The sequence below is a fragment of the Somniosus microcephalus genome, unplaced genomic scaffold (genome assembly GCF_052327205.1).
Source record: "Somniosus microcephalus isolate GS21.2 unplaced genomic scaffold, FLI_Smic_1.0 unresolved_chr1, whole genome shotgun sequence".
Taxonomy (NCBI): Eukaryota; Metazoa; Chordata; class Chondrichthyes; order Squaliformes; family Somniosidae; genus Somniosus; species Somniosus microcephalus.
Genome location: NW_028225179.1, coordinates 33,652,041 through 33,676,112, shown reverse-complemented (window position 1 = coordinate 33,676,112; position 24,072 = coordinate 33,652,041). Strand labels below are relative to the sequence as shown.

The following is a 24,072-nucleotide window of genomic DNA, read 5'->3' as shown; positions in this document are numbered from 1 at the left end:
TTCAGCCAGATCTGCAGCCTCAACTAAGGAGCAGGACGTCTCTGTCAGTGGCAGTGAAGATAACAGTGGCTCTCAACTTTTATGCCACCGGCTCATTTCAATCAGCTACTGGGGATATCGCCAATATCTCCCAGTTCGCGGTGCATTGCTGCATCTGTCAGGTCACAAATGCCCTCTTTAAAAGGAGACGAGAGTACATCTCTTTCCCCATGGCCCTGGACAAGCAGCAAGAATGCGCAACGGGCTTTGCGAGGATAGCGGGCTTCCCCATGGTGCAGGGCGCCATTGACTGCACGCATGTGGCTTTGCGGGCGCCGCAAGAGAATGCCGAGGATTTCCGCAACCGAAAGGGCTTCCATTCCTTAAACGACCAGTTGGTCTGTGACCACAGACAGCTGATACTCGCTGTCAATGCCCACTTTCCAGGCAGCAGCCACGACGCCTTCATCCTGCGCCAGACTTCTGTGGCAGACCTTTTCCAGGCACCGCATCACCCAGGTGGTTGGCTTCTCGGGGACAAGGGATATCCTCTGTGCACCTGGCTGATGACACCCGCTCCGTACGCCCAGCACCCCTGCTGAGCTACGATACAACGAGAGCCATCAAGCTACCAGGAACATCGTTGAGCACACAGTCGGCGTGCTCAAGCAACGGTTCCGCTGCCTGGACCATTCTGGAGGAGCCCTGCAGTACTCGCCTGAGCGAGTCTCCCACTTCGTTGTTGTGTGCTGCATGCTGCATAACCTTGCAATCCTCAGGACCCAGCTAATGCCACCAGACATTGGAGCACCACCAGAGGAGGAGGAGGAGGAGGAGGAGGAGGAAGATGAGGAGGATGATCATCAGCAACACCAAGGTGGGAGGGAGGCACAAACATAGAAACATAGAAGATAGGAGCAGGAGTAGGCCATTCGGCCCCTCCAGCCTGCTCCACCATTTAATGCGATCATGGCTGATCATCCAGATTCAGTACCCTGTCCCTGCCTTCTCCCCATACCCCTTGATCCCTTTAGCCTTAAGAAATATATCCAACTCCTTCTTGAATATATTTAATGAATTGGCCTCTTCTGCCTTCTGTGGTAGAGAATTCCACAGGTTCACCACTCTCTGGGTGAAGAAATTCCTCCTCATCTCAGTCCTAAATGGCTTACCCCTTATCCTTAGACTGTGACCCCTGGTTCTGGACTCCCCTGCCATCGGGAACAGCCTTCCTGCATCTAGTCTGTCCAGTCCTGTCAGAATTTTATAAGTTTCAATGAGATCCCCTCTCATTCTTCTAAACTCCAGCGAGTACAAGCCCAATCGACCCAATCTCTCCTCATACGTCATTCCTGCCATCCCAGGTATCAGCCTGGTGAATCTTCGCTGCACTCCCTCCATGGCAAGAACATCCTTCCTCAGATAAGGCGACCAAAACTGCACACAATACTCAAGATGTGGTCTCACTCAAAGTGGAAGGGCCGTCCGTCAAAGGGTCATAGCAAGTCGCTTCTAGGCCCCCTCTGAGGGAATGGCTTCTGCCATTCAAACAACCTGAATGAAAGCATCCCGCAACCCCTAAGCCGGTCAAGGCAACAATGAGTGCAAAGACTAAACATGTACATTTTGAATACAGACACTTCTTTATTTCACAAACTCTGTGTGTCTCATTTCCGCATGACAAAGTAACAGAAAGAAACACAAAAAAAAACAGTCATTCACATAACTGGCTCTCACAACCTGGAGACAATGTCCAAAACAGTAATTTGACCACGAACCTCGGCCTTCAATAAAAGAATGAAAAACATTTTGCCACACCTCCTACTTTTTGCCCTTCGAGGGTGATCTGCTTCCCTTGCGAAATTCCCCCCTTCCCACCCTGCAGCTCCTCCGTAATGGGACCCCAGTGGCTGGAGCAAGGCTGGGGGAAGGCTGCTGAGTGTCAGAAACTGAGACTGCAGATGCCCTTGAGGGACGGCCTGGACCAGCTCTGGGCCTGGAGGGCCCGGCTGCTGACTGCACCAACTCTGCATGGGCGGCAGCAGTCTGCCCTACAGGTGGTGGCAACTGCAGTGGAGAAGTACCAGTGGTGGCAGCAGGAAGGCTGTCATCTTGAGAGAGGACAGCACCTCCCTGCTCGACCGACACACTGGCACTCCCACGGGTCAGCACTTCAGCATCCGGAGCAATCTGCTGGAGCACAGATTGCTGGCCTGCTGCAGCATGGTGAGAGCCCCGGGAAAATGTGTCTGAACCAGCGAGGATGGCAGCAGTCAGTGCTCGTGTGGCCTCAATCTGCGTCTGCATGAGACCAGCCATTGACTGCATTGCAGCACTTAGCAGTTGCGTGGCAGCCGCCTGTGCTACAGCGAAGTGCTCCACACTCCTTGCCAGTGATTCAATGGATTCGGGCATCCTTGCCACTGCAGCCATGAGCTCAGTGTGCCTTTGCTCCGCCTGGGCGCTCATTTCAGCGAGGACCCGCTCCTCCTCTGCGTCCAGTGCAGCAGGACTCGAGGCCATACTCTCCCTCCGGGGAGAAGGCCCCCGAGCTTCCCTACCCCCTCACGTTGCTGCAGCCCGCTGGGTCCTGGAGCTTCACCCTCATCAGACCATTCCCCCCCCCGCTCCCCTCCAGGGAAGGCGTGTCCCCAGTGTGGGCATGGGCTGCCTCGGTAGAGGGTGGCGCTGATGGTCTGGCTTCTTCTTCCTCCTCGCCTTCAGCTTCACTCCCACTGGCAGCTTGAGGGCCCGTCTCCTCACCTGGTGAATCGCCATCTGAAAGCAGGGAGGTACAAGAGTGGCTTTAGCGTGAGGACAGGGTGGCAGCAAGGGAGGCATGAGTGCAGCGATTTAGTGATTTGGATTGAAAGTGTCAAAGGCTGGTGTTGTGAGGAACAAGTGGAAGGAGAGAGGACAAAAAGGTGATGACCTTACCATTGCTGTCCAGAACGGGGTCGGCGTCTCCAGTGGCGATGGGACCAATCACCCGGCTTGCCACAATCCTGTGGACGCGCTCCTCAAGATCGCTGAGGACTTGAAGCTGAGACCGCCCTCCACCGGTCCGTTGCTGCTGTCTCCTGTTATGAGACAGCTTGGCCTGCAAGAAAAAGGACGGCGTCTGAGTAAATATACAGCCATGGTCTTGCCTGAAATGCCTGCCATAGTTGAATAGCCCTTAATGTATGCAAAGTGTGGAATGCGTGTGTGTGTCTGGACGAGGGAACTAGATGTAATATCTCCAAGTTTGCAGATGACACAAAGCTGGGTGGGCGTGTGTGCTGTGAGGAGGATGTCGAGAAACTCCAGTATGATTTGGATAGGTTGGGTGATTGGGCAGAAGCATGGCAGATGCAATATAACGTGGATAAATGTGAGGTTATCCACTTTGGTGTCAAAAACAGGAAGGCAGATTATTATCTGAATGGCAATAGATTGGGAGAAGGGGAAGTGCAACGAGACCTGGGTGTCCTTGTGCACCAGTCGCTGAAAGTAAGCATGCAGGTGCAGCAGGCGGTTAAGAGGGCAAATGGTATGTTGGCCTTCGTAGCGAGAGGGTTTGAGTACAGGAACAAGGATGTCTTGCTGCAGTTGTACAGGGCCTTGGTGAGACCACATCTTGAGTACTGTGTGCAGTTTTGGTCGCCTTATCTGAGGAAGGATGTTCTTGCCATGGAGGGAGTGCAGCGAAGATTCACCAGGCTGATACCTGGGATGGCAGGAATGATGTATGTGGAGAGATTGGGTCGATTGGGCTTATACTCGCTGGAGTTTAGAAGAATGAGAGGTGATCTCATTGAAACTTATAAAATTCTAACAGGACTGGACAGACTAGATGCAGGAAGGCTGTTCCCGATGGTCGGGGAGTCCAGAACCAGGGGTCACAGTCTAAGGATAAGGGGTAAACCATTTAGGACTGAGATGAGGAGGAATTTCTTCACCCAGAGAGTGGTGAACCTGTGGAATTCTCTACCACTGAAGGCAGAAGAGGCCAATTCATTAAATATATTCAAGAAGGAGTTGGATATATTTCTTAAGGCTAAAGGGATCAAGGGATATGGGGAGAAAGCAGGGACAGGGTACTGAATTTGGATGATCAGCCATGATCTCATTGAATGGCGGAGCAGGCTCGAGGGGCCGAATGGCCTACTCCTGCTCCTATCTTCTATGTTTCTATGTTTCTATGTTTGATGAAAGGGTCATAGGTGTTGGATGAGTGCTGGGCATTGGGGCTTTCAAGACCCTCTGGCCATAAAGTGAGGTTAAGATGGAGGGATGAAGAGGTTTTGAAAAAAAGGCACTCACCCTGATGACCCGAGTGAGGTCGGTGAACTTTTTCCTTCATTGGAGATGGGTCCTAGGCACCATGCTGCTTGACGACACCCTCTGAGCCACCTCCCTCCACACTCTTCTGTACTCGCGTGGCAAAGGCCTCCTGCCACTCTCTGGGTACAGAATGGATCTCCTGCGCTCCACCCCGCGAACCAGAGCCTCCAAAGTCCGCTCGCAGAAGCGCTGTGCTCGCTCCCTGGCACTCTCCATAGTCCTTGGCTGCTAGATTTAGCCGCAGGTCTGCCCAGGCTGAGATTCACGGCTCCAGTGAGTAGGGTGTGGCCGGAGAGCAAGATCGACCCTTCCCTTTAAGAACTGACCGGCGCCAGTGTGTCTGTGTTCAATCGGTAACTGACAGCACCTGCGCTGCGCCCGCCCTCTGAGGTATACAGCACAGAAAGAGGCCCTTCGGCCCATTGTGTCCGCGCCGGCCATCAAGCCCTGTCTATTCTAATCCCATTTTCCAGCACTTGCTTCGTAGCCTTGTATGCTATGGCGTTTCAAGTGCTCATCTAAATGCTTCTTGAATGTTGTGAGGGTCCCTGCCTCTACCACCCTTTCAGGCAGTGAGTTCCAGATTCCAGCCACCCTCTGGGTGAAAAAGGTTTTCCTCAAATCCCCTCTAAACCTCCTGCCCCTTACCTTGAATCTATGCCCCCTGGTTATTGACCCCTCTACTAAGGGGAAAAGCTCCTTTCTATCTACCCTATCTATGCCCCTCATAATTTTGTACACCTCAATCAGGTCCCCCCTCAGCCTTCTCTGCTCTAAGGAAAACAACCCCAGCCTGTCCAGTCTCTCTTCATAGCTGAAGCGCTCCAGCCCAGGTAACACCCTGGTGAATCTTCTCTGCACCCTCTCCAATGCAATCACATCCTTCCTATAGTGTGGCGACCAGAACTGCACACAGTATTCCAGCTGTGGCCTAACTAGCGTTTTGTACAGCTCCATCATAACCTCCCTGCTCTTATATTCTATGCCTCGGCTAATGAAGGCAAGTATCCCATATGCCTTTTTAACCACCTTATCTACCTGTCCTGCTGCCTTCAGGAATCTATGTCTTCACGGAGTAGGACACAAATAACTACCTAGAAATGCGAGGTGACCAAGGGTCTAGTGAGAAGGAGGAATTAAAGGAAATTAGTATCAGTAAAAAGATAGTGCTGGAGAAATGAATGGGACTGAAAGCTGATAAATCCCCAGGGCCTGATAATCTGCATCCCAGAGTACTAAAAGAGGTAGCCATGGAAACAGTGGATGCATTGGTTGTCATCTTCCAAAATTCTATAGATTATGGAACAGTTCCTGCAGATTGGAGGGTGGCAAATGTAACCCCACTATTTAAAAAAGGAGGGAGAGAGAAAACAGGGAACTACAGACCAGTTAGCCTAACATCAGTAGTAGGGAAAATGCTAGAGTCTATTATGATGGATGTGATAACAGGACACTTAGAAAATATCAACGGGATTAGACAAAGTCAACAAGGATTTAACAAAGGGAAATCGTGTTTGACAAACCTACTGGAGTTTTTTGAGGATGTAACTGGTAGAATAGATAAGGGAGAACCAGTGGATGTGGTGTATTTCGATTTTCAGAAGGCTTTCGATAAGGCCCCACATAAGAGGTTAGTGTGCAAAATTAAAGCACGTGGGATTGGAGGTAATATATTGGCATGGATTGAAAATTGGTTAACAGACAGGAAAAAGAGAGTAGGAATAAATGGGTCTTTTTCGGGGTGGCAGGCGGTGACTAGTGGGGTACCGCAGGGATCAGTGCTTGGGCCCCAGCTATTCACAATATATATCAATGATTTGGATGAGGGGACCAAATGTAATATTTCCAAATTTGTTGATGACACGAAACTAGGTAGGATTGTGAGTTGTGAGGAGGATGCAAAGAGGCTTCAAGGCGATTTAGACAAGTTGAGTGAGTGGGCAAATACATGGCAGATGCAGTATAACGTGGATAAATGTGAAGTTATCCACTTCAGTAGGAAAAACAGAAAGGCAGAGTATTATTTAAATGGTGCTCGATTGGGAAATGTTGATGTACAAAGGGACCTGGGTGTCCTTGTACACCAGTCACTGAAAGCAAACATGCAGGTGCAGCAAGCAGTTAGGAAGGCAAATGGTATGTTGGCCTTCATTGCAAGAGGATTTGAGTACAGGAGCAAGGATGTCTTACTACAGTTATACAGGGCCTTGGTGAGACCACACCTGGAGTACTGTGTGCAGTTTTGGTCTCCTTACCTAAGAAAGGATATACTTGCCATAGAGGGAGTGCAGCGAAGGTTCACCAGACTGATTCCTGGGATGGCAGGACTGTCGTATGAGGAGAGATTGGGTCGACTAGGCCTGTATTCACTAGAGTTTAGAAGAATGAGAGGGGATCTCATTGAAACGTATAAAATTCTGACAGGGCTGGACAGACTGGATGCAGGGAGGATGTTTCCCCTGGCTGGGGGGGGTCTAGAACGAGGGGTCACAGTCTCAGGATACGGGGTAGGACATTTAGGACTGAGATGAGGAGAAACTTCTTCACTCAGAGGGTGGTGAACCTGTGGAATTCTCTACCACAGAAGGCAGTAGAGGCCAAGTCACTGAATATATTCAAGAAGGAGATAGATATGTTTCTTAAGGCTAAAGGGATCAAGCGATATGGGGAGAAGGCAGGGACAGGGTACTGAATTTGGATGATCAGCCATGATCTTATTGAATGGCGGAGCAGGCTCGAGGGGCCGAATGGCCTACTCCTGCTCCTATCTTCTATGTTTCTATGAGACAGAGAGAGAGAGACAGACAGAGAGAGAGAGAGACAGACATACAGACAGAGAGAGACAGAGTCAGGATCAGAGAGAGAGAGAAACAGAGAGAGAGAGAGACAGAGAGAGAGAGAGAGAGAGAGAGAGAGGGACAGAGAGAGAGAGAGAGAGAGAGAGAGAGAGAGAGAGAGAGACAGGGAGAGAGACAGAGAGAGAGAGAGACAGAGAGAGAGAGAGAGAGACAGACAGACAGACAGAGAGAGACAGAGTCAGGATCAGAGAGAGAGAGAAACAGAGAGAGAGAGACAGAGAGAGAGAGAGACAGAGAGAGAGAGAGAGAGAGAGACAGGGAGAGAGACAGAGAGAGAGAGAGAGACAGAGAGAGAGTCAGAGAGAGAGAGAGAGAGAGAGAGGCAGATACCCACTGATAATAAACATCCAAAAACGAGCACTAAACTTCCTAAATCACCTCAAATCTAGCTCCCCAGACACCCTTCATTTCAAAGCCTTTCAGACCCAAGAGCTAAACCCAGAAAAGAGTCCCCTGAGTCAGCTGCTACTGAAACTAAGTACTCAGCCGGACCCTGACCAGCCCCAGACCAACACAGCCGTCCAAACACCAATCCGAGTGAACCAAATCATTAAACAATGCAAAGAAACCTACCTGGAACATTGGAACAAAATAACCGAAAACCAAAGCAGATTAGAATGTTACCGGGCCCTAAAAAGAGAATATAAACTGGCAGACTACCTCACGACCATCAGAGACACAAAACAGAGACAGACCCTCACCAGGTACAGACTAAGCGACCACCAACTGGAAATTGAAAAAGGCAGATACAAGAAATCCTGGCAGCCTAGAGAGAATAGAATATGCGATCAATGTCTGGCTGGCGAGGTTGAAACAGAAATGCATTTCCTCCTAAAATGCGAAAAATTCAACACATCAAGAAACATATTATTCAACAAGCTAAGCCAAACAACCCCAGATTTCAAGGAATTGGATGATCTGTCAAAATTGAGATTAGTCCTAGGAGAAGGAGACAGACCATACCTTGGGGCTAAATATGTAACAACATGTCACAACCTGAGGACTGTTTAAAAGTAAGACTGTTTAAAATTAATATTGAACGTACCAAATGAAGTAGAAAGACTGTTTAAAATTAATATTGTTTAAAAGTAATATTGTATATACCCAACAAATGTCAAATCGATTGACACCTACAGAATGTTGGAAAACTGTACCTTTTTGCTATGTAAGCTTTGGCAATATGGTTCTCTGTAAACTTTCATGCCAATAAAGCATTTGAACTGAAACTGAACTGAAACTGAGAGAGAGAGTCAGGATCAGAGAGAGAGATCATGTGTTTGGCCAGACCCCTTTAGATGTCACACCAGCCATCGCAAATCGGAACAACCTTGATCGTGAAATAAATAAAAGCGGTAGGGAGGTAGTGCAACTCTGCCGAGCCTTAGGCCTGTACATAGTTAATGGTAGGTTCAGAGGGGACTCCCAAGGGAGACTCACATACTCCTCAACTCTTGGGTCTAGTGTGGTGGACTATACAATCACTGACCTGGACCCCTGCGATATCAACGCATTCACTGTCAGGCAGCAATCCCCCCTCTCAGACCATAACCAAATAAATGTGTACCTTAAACTTTCTGCCCAAACTACAGACACAAAAAAGGAACACAGTAAGCTACATAAAATAAACCAGACATACAGATGGGCCCCAGACAGTGGAGATAAATTCATCACAGCACTAAATTCACCTGATCTCACAAGTAAAATTTCAAAATTTAAAGAAAACCCATACGAGATCACCAGAGATGGTGTAAACATGGCCATAGAGGATATAAATATGATCTTCCATGAGGCAGCTGTAAAAGCCGACCTCGTGAAACAGAAGAGGAAGCGTCACAAAAGACAAAATAAAAATATGAAATGGTTTGACCACGAATGCAAAAATGCCAGAAAAGACCTGAGAAAAATATCAAACCAAAAGCATCAGCAACCAAACAATCCGGACCTACGTACTAGATACAATGAAACCCTCAAAAGATATAAACACACCATTAGGAACAAAACACAAAACTATACCCACAAAATACTCGAAGAAATTGAAAACTCCACCAATCCAAAACAATTCTGGGAAATGTGGAATAACCTGAGTACAACACAACTGCAAGCATTACCAATCCAAGATGGCGACATCTGGAGAACACATTTTGAAAACCTCTACAAAGACATCCCAATAAACAAAACAAACCCAAGTCAACATCAGGTCACAGAAAAACTCCACACATTAGAAGCAACAATTAAAGACAACCAAAACCCTCTAGACTCCCCAATCACATGGAAAGAACTGGCCACAAAAACAAAATCTCTCCACCTAAAGAAAGCCTGTGGCCCAGACAACATCAAAAATGAAATGCTAAAGTTCAGCAATATGGAGATGCAGGGTGCGATACTCAAACTATTCAACATCATATTACGCTCAGGCTGTTTTCCCGATATCTGGTGCCAAGGACTAATCTCCCCCATATATAAAAGTGGAAACAAATCAGACCCAAATAACTACCGCGGCATCTGTGTCAACAGTTGTCTAGGGAAGTTATTCTGCAGTATTCTAAATAGTAGATTACTTGATTTTCTTAACAAACATAATATCCTCAGAAAAAACCAAATAGGCTTTCTTCCAAAACACCGCACCGCCGACCATATCTATACCCTTCACACCCTCATTGAAAAACATAAACACCAAACAAAAAATGGGAAAATATTCGCCTGTTTCATCGACTTCAAGAAAGCCTTTGACTCTATATGGCACGAAGGGCTCTATTATAAACTTCTTCAGTGTGGAATAGGGGGCAAAGTCTATGACCTTATTAAATCAATGTATCTGAAAAACAAATGCGGGGTCAAAATTGGAGACAAATGCACCGATTTCTTCACCCAGAGAAGAGGCGTCCGGCAGGGCTGCAATTTGAGCCCGACCCTGTTCAACATATACATAAATGAATTAGCAGACATGCTGGAGCAAAGCGAGTCACCAGGTCTCCGTCTCCTGGATGGAGAAGTGAAGTCCCTGTTCTATGCGGACGACCTGGTTCTGCTGTCTCCCACAGAACAGGGATTACAGCAACAACTAGACCTACTCGACAAATACTGCCAAAATTGGGCTCTAACAGTAAATCTAAAGAAAACCAACATCATGATTTTTCAGAAAAGACCCAGATGTCAGGAAAACAAATACCAGTTTACCCTCAGTGATACCACTATAGGACACACTATGAGCTACACCTACCTTGGTCTAACTATTACAGCATCAGGGAGCTTCAGCATAGCAGTGAATGCACTAAAAGAAAAAGCCCGAAGAGCCCTATATGCAATAAAAAGAAAATTCTACAACATCCAAATCCCAATCAAAATCTGGCTCAAAATATTTGACAGCATAATCCTGCCCATTGCACTGTACGGTAGTGAAGTATGGGGCCCGCTAAATCACCAAAGCTACACTAAATGGGAAAAACACACAATAAAAGCCCTACATGCAGAATTCTGCCGAAGCATCCTTCGCACCCAAAGAAAAACGCCAACAAATGCGTGCAGAGCCGAACTAGGCAGATACCCACTGATAATAAACATCCAAAAACGAGCACTAAACTTCCTAAATCACCTCAAATCTAGCTCCCCAGACACCCTTCATTTCAAAGCCTTTCAGACCCAAGAGCTAAACCCAGAAAAGAGTCCCCTGAGTCAGCTGCTACTGAAACTAAGTACTCAGCCGGACCCTGACCAGCCCCAGACCAACACAGCCGTCCAAACACCAATCCGAGTGAACCAAATCATTAAAAAATGCAAAGAAACCTACCTGGAACATTGGAACAAAATAACCGAAAGCCAAAGCAGATTAGAATGTTACCGGGCCCTAAAAAGAGAATATAAACTGGCAGACTACCTCACGTCCATCAGAGACACAAAACAGAGACAGACCCTCACCAGGTACAGACTAAGCGACCACCAACTGGAAATTGAAAAAGGCAGATACAAGAAATCCTGGCAGCCTAGAGAGAATAGAATATGCGATCAATGTCTGACTGGCGAGGTTGAAACAGAAATGCATTTCCTCCTAAAATGCGAAAAATTCAACACATCAAGAAACATATTATTCAACAAGCTAAGCCAAACAACCCCAGATTTCAAGAAATTGGATGATCTGTCAAAATTGAGATTAGTCCTAGGAGAAGGAGACAGACCATACCTTGGGGCCAAATATGTAACAACATGTCACAACCTGAGGACTGTTTAAAAGTAAGACTGTTTAAAATTAATATTGAACGTACCAAATGAAGTAGAAAGACTGTTTAAAATTAATATTGTTTAAAAGTAATATTGTATGTACCCAACAAATGTCAAATCGATTGACACCTACAGAATGTTGGAAAACTGTACCTTTTTGCTATGTAAGCTTTGGCAATATGGTTCTCTGTAAACTTTCATGCCAATAAAGCATTTGAACTGAACTGAACTGAGAAACAGAGAGAGAGAGACAGAGAGAGAGTCAGAGAGAGAGAGAGAGAGACAGACAGACAGAGAGAGAGAGAGACAGTGACAGTGACAGGGTAACACAAAGAATTCGACCCAACACAATCGTCGCTAAGCAAAAGGAAAAATATCTGTCATATTGGGCAGAAACAACAAAAACCCAAAGCAAACTCAATTGCTACTTGGCCCTAAACAGACAATACAACATAGCTGATTACCTGACCATGGTAAAGGATAACAAACTGAGAAGAACCTTGACAAGGTACAGACTTAGCGAACATAGCCTAGCGATCGAAAAAGGCAGACACAGGCAGACCAGGCTGCCAAGAGAAGACAGGATATATGCTCTCACTGCAGTCAGGGAGTAGTTGAGACAGAGATGCACTTCCTCACAGCCTGTGGAAAATATCAGGGCATCAGAGAGAATTTCTATCAAAAATTCTCACAAATATGCCCTGAATTCAGAAATCTGACTGACAACCAAAAACTCCCATTCCTACTGGGGGAGGAGAGAAGCTGTGTAACACTGGCGGCACACTATGTTACAGCTTGCCATGAACAGAGGGATAACCAGTAAACTAAGACAAGAGTATATATAAACAAGGCGAAAATATATTTATAAACTCAGGGATATACCTGTTTATACACTGTATGAATGGAACCGCGTTTATGTGTTCAACCATAAATGTATTTTGATGCTTTGGCAACATAAGATGTACCTTATCATGCCAATAAAGCGATTTGTATTGTATTGTATTGTATTGAGAGAGAGTCAGGATCAGAGAGAGAGAGAAACAGAGAGAGAGAGACAGAGAGAGAGACAGAGAGAGAGAGAGAGAGACAGCGAGAGAGACAGAGAGAGAGACAGAGAGAGAGAGAGAGAGAGACAGAGAGAGAGAGAGAGAGACAGAGAGAGAGACAGAGAGAGAGACAGAGAGAGACACACACAAAGAGAGAGAGAGCCAGAATCAGAGAGAGACAGAGAGAGACACAGAGAGAGAGAGAGACAGAGAGAGAGAGAGAGAGAGAGAGAGGGAAAGAAAGACTTAAAGAGAGAAAGAGAACGAGAGACAGAAATAGAGAGAATGCGAGACAGAAAGACAGAGCAGAGAGAAAAATAAAGATTGAAAGAAAGAGACAAAGGAGTGAAAGACAGAGAATGACAGAGAAAAAAAAGAGACAGAAAGAATGAAAGAAAGAAAGAGAGAAAGGAAGAAAGAGAGAAGGCGAGCGAGCTTGCTCATTGGCCATCGATTACCATGTATCGATGAGTCACGTCTTTCAGCGCCGTCGACCCCAGGGAGAAGTTGACGTAATTGGAAGAGTTCAAACTGCAGAGAGACACAAACATTAACTGGTCACTGGATGGGGTTCCTCGCCACACCTCGACAAAATCGGGGTGCGTAACGCAACGATCGCTCTCTGAGCTCGCTTTACCGCTCGGACGCAAGTTCCCGAGGGGGAAAGGACCGTGTATCTAACGCACTGTGACACCCAGTCCCAGAGGGGGAAAGGACAGTGTGACAGTGTATCTAACACACTGTGACACCTGGTCCCAGAGGGGGAAAGGACAGTGTATCTAACACATTGTGACACCCCGTCCCAGGGGGGGAAAGGACAGTGTATCTAACACACTGTAACACCTGGTCCCAGAGGGGGAAAGGACAGTGTATCTAACGCACTGTGACACCCGGTCCCAGAGAGGGAAAGGACAGTGTATCTAACGCACCGTGACACCCAGTCCCAGAGGGGGATAGGACAGTGTATCTAACACACTGTGACACCCGGTCCCAGAGGGGGAAAGGACAGTGTATCTAACGCACCGTGACACCCGGTCCCAGAGGGGGAAAGGACAGTGTATCTAACGCACTGTGACACCCGGTCCTAGAGTGGGAAAGGACAGTGTATCTAACACACTGTGGCACCCGGTCCCAGAGGGGGAAATGACAGTGTATCTAATGCACTGTGACACCCGGTCCCAGAGGGGGAAAGGGCAGTGTATCTAACGCACCGTGACACCCGGTCCCAGAGGGGGAAAGGACAGTGTATCTAACGCACTGTGACACCCAGTCCCAGAGGGGGAAAGGACAGTGTGACAGTGTATCTAACACACTGTGACACCTGGTCCCAGGGGGGGAAAGGACAGTGTATCTAACACACTGTAACACCTGGTCCCAGAGGGGGAAAGGACAGTGTATCTAACGCACTGTGACACCCGGTCCCAGAGGGGGAAAGGACAGTGTATCTAACGCACCGTGACACCCAGTCCCAGAGGGGGATAGGACAGTGTATCTAACACACTGTGACACCCGGTCCCAGAGGGGGAAAGGACAGTGTATCTAACACACTGTGACACCCGGTCTCAGAGGGGGAAAGGACAGTGTATCTAACGCACCGTGACACCCGGTCCCAGAGGGGGAAAGGACAGTGTATCTAACGCACTGTGACACCCGGTCCTAGAGTGGGAAAGGACAGTGTATCTAACGCACCGTGACACCCGGTCCCAGAGGGGGAAAGGACAGTGTATCTAACACACTGTGGCACCCGGTCCCAGAGGGGGAAATGACAGTGTATCTAATGCACTGTGACACCCGGTCCCAGAGGGGGAAAGGGCAGTGTATCTAACGCACCGTGACACCCGGTCCCAGAGGGGGAAAGGACAGTGTATCTAACGCACCGTGACACCCGGTCCCAGAGGGGGAAAGGACAGTGTATCTAACGCACTGTGACACCCGGTCCCAGAGGGGGAAAGGACAGTGTATCTAACGCACCGTGACACCCGGTCCCAGAGGGGGAAAGGACAGTGTATCTAACGCACCGTGACACCCGGTCCCAGAGGGGGAAAGGACAGTGGCCTAGAAATTCGGTTTTGACGCAGCGAGGGCTTTAGCGCCGGAAGTTAGTGCCGGCGCTAAGTCCCCCTGCGCGCGCCAAAAATTCAGTAGCGCCGCGCCCAAACGGCTGCCGGCGCTACTGAGGGGTCTCAGCGCCTCAAAACTGGCGCCACGTGCCGCATTGCGGCGCTATTCCGGCGCTACGGCGCCCGCTGCGGTGCGGCAGGCTCGGGAAGTGCAGGCCTCCTCCTTCCGTTAAGGAGGAGCTGCCTGCACCCGGCCGCGGCCCGCGATAATCTTTTTAAAAATGAGCCCGGCACCTCGGACAAGTGCCGGGCTTGCTTCTGTTCCGGGGGGGGGTGGGGGGGAAGTCCGGGGAGGGCGCTGCGGCCAGGCGGCCGGCGGGAAAGTGGCCGGCCGCCGCGGGGCCTTTAATGCGCCGGCGCAAAGTTCTGTAAGGCACCTCTGCCAGAACGTTGCTTGCGGCTGCCACGGGCGAGGCGGCCGCAACTCAATTTCCGAGTTCGGGCGGGTTACCATGGCAACCGGGACGCTGCGCACACCGATGACGTCATCGGTGCCGGCGCAGCGCTACCGGCCTAACGCCGATTTAGGGCCCCTGTCAATTTCTAAACTGGCCATAACTTCGGCGCTAGGCCCTCTAGCGCCTCAAAAGCGACGCTAAGGCCAGTGAATTTCTAGGCCAGTGTATCTTGTTGTGTATGTACCTTTAAGAGAATAACTGGTCTCAGACTGCAGTACCGGCAGTGACCACCCCTGTATAAAAGGTGCTAGTGAGCCTTTGTTGTTTCAGTTTCATTATTGACTTCCATCAGTAAAGACTTATTTTGTTCCACTCCTGATGTCCGTGTCTCAATCATTCACGGACATAATAATGGCGACGAGCAGATACAAACCTACCTACAGTCTGCACCACCTCCTGGGATCCATTCCTACAGCGAAGTGAGCAGAGGTCGAGGCCAGAAAGAAAAGAAAGTAAGAGGCAGTAGAAACGGGCGTCGACTGTGGGCATCCGCCCTGTGTTGCAGAGTTGAAGATTGCTGGAGAATCTGTCGGATGCGGGGCCTGGTTCCTGTCGACGGTGCTTCAGCTAATCGGGCTGGTGGCAGGTAGTGCACTGATCCTTCCTGGGCTGCGGCGGTCGCGAACTCGAGCGGGTGGTTTGCAACGGGGCCGAGCAGCGTTGTCGGGAAGAAGAAAGAGAGAGGGTGGATCACACAGGGCGCGGCCGGTGCTACGAAGCCGGGCTGCGTATAGACCCGCGAAGAGGGAAGGAAGAGTCCCACAGGGTTGTTCCACGACGGGAAAATAATTTTTAAAAAAATATTAAACGCGCATGAAACCGTGGAAAGCAGCGCTAACAACAGCGGGGAAGAAGGCAAAGCGCGGGAGGCGCCATCTTAATCAGCGGGGAAGACGGCAAAGCGTGGGAGGCGCCATTTTGTTAAATCGGGGAAGAAGGCAAAGCGATGGAGGTGCCATTTTAGATTTGCAAGATGCCGAAGACTGGCTGTATCACTGCTTTTGATAATACATTAGAGGACTGGACCACGTATGTGGAAAGAGTCGAGGTATATTTCGAGGCAAACGAAATAGCGGAGGAGAAAAAGGCATCGATATTGCTAAACTTAATGGGCGCTAGAACGTACGGCCTATTGCGGGACCTGATTACTCCAGCCAATCAGAAGGCGAAGAGTTTAAACGAAATTGTTGCTGTCCTACAGGAACACCTAAACCCTGCACCGCTGTTGATAGCAGAAAGATTTAAATTCCACAGGAGAACTCAACACAAAGATGAGAGCAATGCTGAGTATCTTATGGAACTACGCAAGCTATCTAAGCACTGCCAGTTCGGAGCAGGACTGGCAGATACCCTACGGGACAAATTTGTCTGTGGACTCCTGAGTGAAGGAACACAGAAGAAGTTATCTCAGAGAAAGAGCTGACGCTAGATAAGGCTTTCAGCGTGGCAGTATCGTATGAAGCAGCAGCCAGGGGAGCTGCAGAAATTCAACAAAAACCACAGGAATACGGCACCCACGAAATGACACGGGGATTTGCAAAATGTTATCGCTGCGGCAGAACTAACCATGACCAGAAGGACTGCTGGTCCAAAGACAAAATATGCAGGCAATGCGGGAAGATGGGACACATTGCACGAGTTTGCAGGTCTGGGAAGAAGACCAGCGACAACAAAAAGGCTACTAAGGAACCGTACAAGAAAGTACAAAAGATGACGGACAGTAGTTCCGAAGACCAGATGAGCGATAGTGAATCCGGGAACAGGAGACTAAGCTGTCTCAAACTTCACAATGTAATCGCAAAAGAGGATCACCGAACCATTTGGGTCACCCTCACGATAGCAGGGTCCCAAGTTAAAATGGAATTGGATACAGGATCAGCGCTAACCGTCATGAATTGACGAGACTACGAGCGGCTATTTTCACACCTACCTTTGAGAGAGACATCCATCGTCTTGACGACGTATACGGGGCAAAAAGTATACCCCAGAGGAAAAATAAGGGTGCCTGTCGAATACAACGGCAAGAAAATACGGGAATTGTATCTCTACATACTGCCAAATGGTGGACCACCGTTATTGGGACGGGAATGGATCAGGAAGATAAACTTAGATTGGCACTCCATTTATGCAATGACGGTGGACGGTAAAAAAGATGAAGACGTCACTCCTGGACGATTGTCAACAATCTTAGCTAACGCCAAAGAGGTATTTCAACAAGAACTGGGCACGCTTAAAGGCGTAACCGCCTCGATAAAAATAGAAGAGAATGCAGTTCCCAAGTTTTTCAAAGCAAGACCGGTACCATATGCGATTCGCCCGGCCATCGAGGCAGAGCTGGAGAATCTGGAGAAGGTGGGCGTGTTGTCTAAGGTCGACTGGAGCGAGTGGGCGACACCCATCGTTCCTGTCATGAAGAAAACGTTAAGCAATAAGTCCGGGGAGTCAAGGAAGATTCGCATCTGTGGGGATTTCAAGGTGACGGTGAACCCAATCCTTCACACAGTACAATATCCTCTTCCAAGGATAGAAGACATCTTCGCCTCACTGTCTGGAGGGAAGCGTTTTACAAAAATTGACCTAGCACAAGCATATTTGCAGATGGAGGTTGAAGAGTCCTCTAGGAAGTATCTCACGATAAACACTCACAAAGGTCTTTACCAGTATCATCGATTGGTATTCGGAGTAGCATCGGCTCCGGTGATATGGCAAAGAGCGATGGAACAAGTCCTGCAAGGGATTCTGGGGACTCAGTGTTACTTGGACGACATCCTTGTGACAGGTGAAGATGACAGTGAACACCTTAACAACCTAGAACAGGTGCTCACTAGACTACGGGAACATGGGCTGCGAGCCAACCGCCCCAAGTGCGAATTTTTTAAGAAACAGATATCGTATTGTGGCCGCTTGATTGATGAAGAGGGGTTACATAAGTCCCCTGACAAAATTGAAGCAGTTGTTAAGGCCCCAGCGCCTGAAAATGTGTCGCAACTGAGGTCATTCCTCGGATTGGTGAATTACTATCATAAGTTTTTGCCGAATTTGTCGACAATTCTGCACCCACTGAACGCCCTGCTACGAACGGGGGTAGCATGGAAATGGAGCGATGATTGTAAGCGTGCTTTTCAGAAGAGTAAGGACTTAATCACTTCAAGGGAAGTATTGGCTCACTACAACCCATCACTACCGATCAGACTGGCGTGTGATGCTTCTCCCTACGGCATTGGGGCGGTACTGTCACATAAATTCCTTGATGGTTTAGAGAGGCCGATAGCTTTTGCGTCACGCTCGTTAACTTCTGCCGAGCGTAACTACGCCCAGATTGACAGAGAGGCCCTCAGCCTAGTGTGGGGGTGAAGAAGTTCAATCACTACCTGCACGGTCAAAAATTTACTCTACTAACCGATCATCAACCTCGTCTCCATTTTCAACCCTCAGAAGGGCGTACCGATAATGACAGCACAACGGCTGCAGAGATGGTCCCTTTTCCTAGGGGCACACCAATATGACATCGAGTACAGAGGAACTAAACAGCATGGAAATGCTGATTATTTGTCACGCCTACCGTTGCCGACGGTGGAAGAAGAAGACCTTGCAGTGGATCCAATGGAGTTATTCCACTCGACCATAGTCGAATGTCTCCCTGTGACGAATGCAAACATAGAAAAGGAAACACGGAATGACCCGACACTATCACGGGTCTATGATTTAACGGTGAAGGGATGGCCAGCACATGGCAAACCACTGCTGCCAGCATTCTCGCCGAGAAGAGAACAGCTGTCAGTGTGCAGAGGAACCTTGATGTGTGGATCCAGAGTAGTAATTCCACCTAAGTTGATGGATAGAGTGCTCAATGAGCTTCATGAGGGTCATCTGGGTGGGGTAAAAATGAAGAATTTAGCCAGAGCGTTTGTGTGGTGGCCGGGAATCGATAGAGAAATCGAAGAGATGACCAAGAGCTGTGCAGGATGCCAGAAGGTCCAAAACGCCCCATCACAAGCTCCGCTGCATCCATGGGAGTGGCCCTCATCTCCATGGCAAAGGGTGCACATTGATTTTGCTGGTCCCTTCATGGACTCGATGTTTTTAATTGCGGTGGATGCACATTCAAAGTGGCCAGAGGTAATAAAAATGTCCTCAACCACCACGGAAAAGACTATCACAGTTTTACGAACCATATTCGCCAGGAATGGGCTGCCTGAACAGATTTGCTCTGACAATGGACCACAGTTTGTGTCTGAAGAGTTCCGGAGGTTCTTAAAGAACAATGGTGTTAAGCATTACACATCTGCCCCATATCATCCAGCCACTAATGGATTGGCCGAGAGGTTTGTCCAAACATTCAAGAAGGCTATCAAGGCAATGTGTAATGAAGATATACCCCTACAACACAAGGTGGACAACTTCTTGTTTGCCTACCGGAATGCGACACATGCGGTTACCAACCAAACTCCAGCCATGATGTTCTTCAATCGAAGACTACGATGCCGCTTGGATTTGGTTAAGCCAAACGTCCGAAGAGATGTGGAGAACAGGCAGTTTCAGAATATGAATGAAAGACCGACCAGGAGTTTTAAGATAGGTCAACCAGTTTTGGCCCGGGACTACCGCACTGAGAAATGGCAGCCAGGAACGATCTGCACACGGCAAGGACCTCTAATGTATACCGTGGACGTTGGGGAGAGCATTGTAAGATGCCATGCTGACCAGATTCTAGAGTCACTGGAAAACGTCAACTCCACACCACGATCTGATACACCTGGTAATGAAATCAACGTTCCAATTGCAGCTACCGCAGAACCGGTAATATTGGAAGCAGATGAACCAAACAACGACATTGATTCCAACTCAACATTGCCAGAAGAACCTGATACCCCAAAGAGGCGTTATCCAGACAGAATCAGGAAGCCTCCTCAAAGACTGAACTTATAATTGCTTAAACTTAACCAATGTATCTAGCAACAGTAATTGTGATTGTAATTAGTTATCATTTAGTTGTTAAATGAATGTTATGTACTGTTTATCTAAAAGGGGAGGAATTGTTGTGTATGTACCTTTAAGAGAATAACTGGTCTCAGACTGCAGTACCGGCAGTGACCACCCCTGTATAAAAGGCGCTAGTGAGCCTCTGTTGTTTCAGTTTCACTATTGACTTCCATCAGTAAAGACTTATTTTGTTCCACTCCTGATGTCCGTGTCTCAATCATTCACGGACATAATATATCTAACGCACTGTGACACCCGGTCCCAGAGGGGGAAAGGACAGTGTATCTAACGCACTGTGACACCCGGTCCCAGAGGGGGAAAGGACCGTGTATCTAACGCACCGTGACACCCGGTCCCAGAGGGAGAAAGGACCGTGTATCTAACGCACTGTGACACCCAGTCCCAGAGGGGGAAAGGACAGTGTATCTAACGCACTGTGACACCCAGTCCCAGAGGGGGAAAGGACCGTGTATCTAACGCACCGTGACACCCGGTCCCAGAGGGGGAAAGGACAGTGTATCTAACACACTGTGACACCCGGTCCCAGAGGGAGAAAGGACAGTGTACCTAACGCACTGTGACACCCAGTCCCAGAGGGGGAAAGGACAGTGTATCTAACGCACTGTGACACCCGGTCCCAGAGGGGGAAAGGACCGTGTATCTAACGCACTGTGACACCCAGTCCCAGAGGGGGAAAGGACCGTGTATCTAACGCACTGTGACACCCGGTCCCAGAGGGGGAAAGGACAGTGTATCTAACGCACTGTGACACCCGGTCCCAGAGGGGGAAAGGACAGTGTATCTAACGCACTGTGACACCCGGTCCCAGAGGGGGAAAGGACAGTGTATCTAACGCACCGTGACACCCGGTCCCTGAGGGGGAAAGGACAGTGTATCTAACGCACCATGTGTGTTTGTGCGGGTGGGGTGTGTCCGTCTGGAATTACTCACGTCTTAAGCAGTAGGTTGACGCTGTACTGGACTCTGATGTGTAGACTCGCCTGGTTGTTGGTCAGGGTGTCTGCTGCCTCATTGTCACTGTAGGGAGAGAGGTTGCTACAGTCAGCGAGGCCAAGGGAGAGGTGGAGGGCCAGCATGGAGAAGGGGGTTGAGCGCAGGAGGGGAGGTTGGGTTACATGGCTGGAGGGGGTGGGGGTAGAGAAAGAGGAGGTGTTGGGCGGAGGAGGTGAGGTGAGGGCTACGGGAGTAGGGGAGGGGCTGCAAGTGAGGGGGCGGGGCCATAGGAAGATGGGCGGGGCTGCGGGAGACGGGGCTGAGGTCGTGCAAAGAGGGGCGCGGCCGTGGCAGGAAGGGGAGGGGCCAAGTTTACCTGTAGGCTGTCACGTTGATTCGGAGAGAATGGTTCCACGTTTTGACATTGGATACATCCAGTGTTGTGACAAAAACAACCTAAAGATACAAAATCAGGTGACAAAGATTAACCTGTGATCCATACCTCTTTCCCACGGAGATATCTGTACACTGACTGGTGTCTCTCAGTCCCTCTCTCTCAGGGAGATATCTGTACACTGACACAATTGAGTAAAGTGGACTGGGAAAATAGGTTAAAGGATAAGACGATACATGATCAGTGGTGTACATTTAAGGAGTTATTTTACAAATTCCAAAAAAAGTATATTCCACTGAGAAAAAAAGGGTGTAAAAGAAAAGACAGCCATCCGTGGCTAAGTAAAGAAATTAAGGATAGTATTCGACTAAAAACAAGGGCATATAAGGTAGCCAAATCTAGTGGGAGGATAGAGGATTGGGAAAACTTTAAAAGACAGCAAAAAATAACAAAAAGATTGATTAAGAAAGGGAAGATAGAATATGAAAGTAAATTAGCAAAAAATATAAAGACAGATAGTAAGAGTTTTTATAGTTATATAAAAAGAAAAAGGGTGGCTAAAGTAAATGTTGGTCCCTTAGAGGATGAGACCGGGAAATTAATGGTGGGAAATATGGAGATGGCAAAAACACTGAATGAATATTTTGTATCAGTCTTTACAGTAGAGGACACCAAGAATATCCCAACACTTGACAAGCAGGGGGCTATGGGGGGGAGGAGCTAAATACGATTAAAATCACTAAGGAAGTAGTACTTGGTAAAATAATGGGACTCAAGGCGGATAAATCACCTGGACCTGATGGCTTACATCCCAGGGTTTTGAGGGAAGTGGCGGTAGGGATTGTGGATGCATTGGTAATAATCTTCCAAAACTCCCTGGACTCAGCAAAGGTCCCGGCAGACTGGAAAACTGCTAATGTAACACCCTTATTTAAAAAGGGCAGTAGACAGAAGGCTGGAAACTATAGACCGGTTAGCCTAACATCTGTGGTAGGTAAAATTTTGGAGTCCATTATTAAGGAGACAGTAACAGGACATTTGGATAATCATAATTTAATAAGACAAAGTCAGCATGGTTTTATGAAGGGGAAGTCATGTTTGACAAATTTGCTGGAGTTCTTTGAGGAAGTAACATATAGGGTGGATAAAGGTGAACCAGTGGACGTAGTGTATTTAGACTTCCAAAAGGCATTTGACAAGGTGCCACACAAAAGATTATTGCTTAAGATAAAAAATCACGGGATTGGGGGTAATATTCTGGCATGGATAGAGGATTGGCTATCTAGCAGAAGGCAGAGAGTTGGGATAAATGGTTCATATTCAGACTGGCAATCAGTAACCAGTGGTGTTCCGCAGGGGTCAGTGCTGGGTCCCCAACTCTTTACAATCTATATTAACGATTTGGAGGAGGGGACCGAGTGTAACACATCAAAGTTTGCAGATGATACTAAGATGGGAGGGAAAGTAGTGAGTGAGGAGGACATAAAAAACCTGCAAGGGGACATAGACAGGCTAAGTAAGTGGGCAGAGATTTGGCAGATGGAATACAATACTGGAAAGTGTGAGGTTATGCACTTTGGCAGGAAAAATCGTAGAGCAAGTTATTATCTTAATGGCAAGAAACTTGAAAGTACTGAAGTACAAAGGGATCTGGGGGTCCTGGTGCACGAAACTCAAAAGGTTAGTATGCAGGTGCAGCAAGTGATTAAGAAGGTCAATGGAATGTTGGCTTTCATTGCTAGGGGGATAGAATATAAAAATAGGGAGGTATTGCTTCAGTTGTACAAGGTATTGGTGAGACCGCACCTGGAATACTGCATACAGTTTTGGTGTCCATACTTAAGAAAGGACATACTTGCTCTTGAGTCAGTACAAAGAAGGTTCACTCGGTTAATCCCGGGAATGAGGGGATGGACATATGAGAGGTTGAGTAGATTGGGACTCTACTCATTGGAGTTCAGAAGAATGAGAGGCGATCTTATTGAAACATATAAGATTATGAAGGGGTTGGATCGGGTGGATGCAGGGAGGATGTTCCAGATGATGGGTGAAACTAGAACTAGGGGGCATAGTCTTAGAATAAGGGGCTGCTCTTTCAAAACTGAGATGAGGAGGAACTACTTCACTCAGAGGGTGGTAGGTCCATGGAATATGCTGCCCCAAAAAGCTGTCGAAGCTACATCATTACATAAATTTAAAACAGAAATAGACAGTTTCCTAGTAGAAAAGGGAATTAAGGGTTACGGGGAGCGGGCAGGAATTTGGACATGAGTCTATGTTCGGATCGGTCATGGCCCTGTGGGTAGCGGAGCGGGCCCAGGGGCCGTGTAGCCTGATCCTGCTCCTGTTTTCGTGTGTCTAATTCTGTTAGATTCAGGAGATGGTTCTGTCATAGTGGATTGGCGGTTAGGATCAGATCAGCCATGATCTTATTGAATGGCGGAGCAGGCTCGAGGGGCCGATTGGCCTACTCCTGCTCCTATTTCTTATGTTCTTATGTTCTTATGTTCTTATGTTGTCTCTCAGTCCCTCTCTCTCAGGGGGATATCTGTACACTGACTGGTGTCTCTCAGTCCCTCTCTCTCAGGGAGATATCTGTACACTGACTGGTGTCTCTCAGTCCCTCTCTCTCAGGGAGATATCTGTACACTGACTGGTGTCTCTCAGTCCCTCTCTCTCAGGGAGATATCTGTACACTGACTGATGTCTCTCAGTCCCTCTCTCTCAGGGAGATATCTG

General features: G+C 48.1%; 1 protein-coding gene across 1 annotated transcript in view; it reads right to left on the bottom strand.

The window, feature by feature from the left end:
• Positions 1-24,072, bottom strand: part of LOC147094578 (integrin alpha-M-like) — a 151,337-nt gene that overhangs the window by 53,423 nt on the left and 73,842 nt on the right. The window contains exons 12-14 of the mRNA XM_085974408.1: positions 21,316-21,395; positions 20,937-21,023; positions 12,883-12,955 (exon numbers count right to left, since the gene is read on the bottom strand). Of these exons, the coding sequence (XP_085830534.1) occupies positions 12,883-12,955; positions 20,937-21,023; positions 21,316-21,395 (240 nt within the window). The remainder of the gene's footprint in view (positions 1-12,882; positions 12,956-20,936; positions 21,024-21,315; positions 21,396-24,072) is intronic.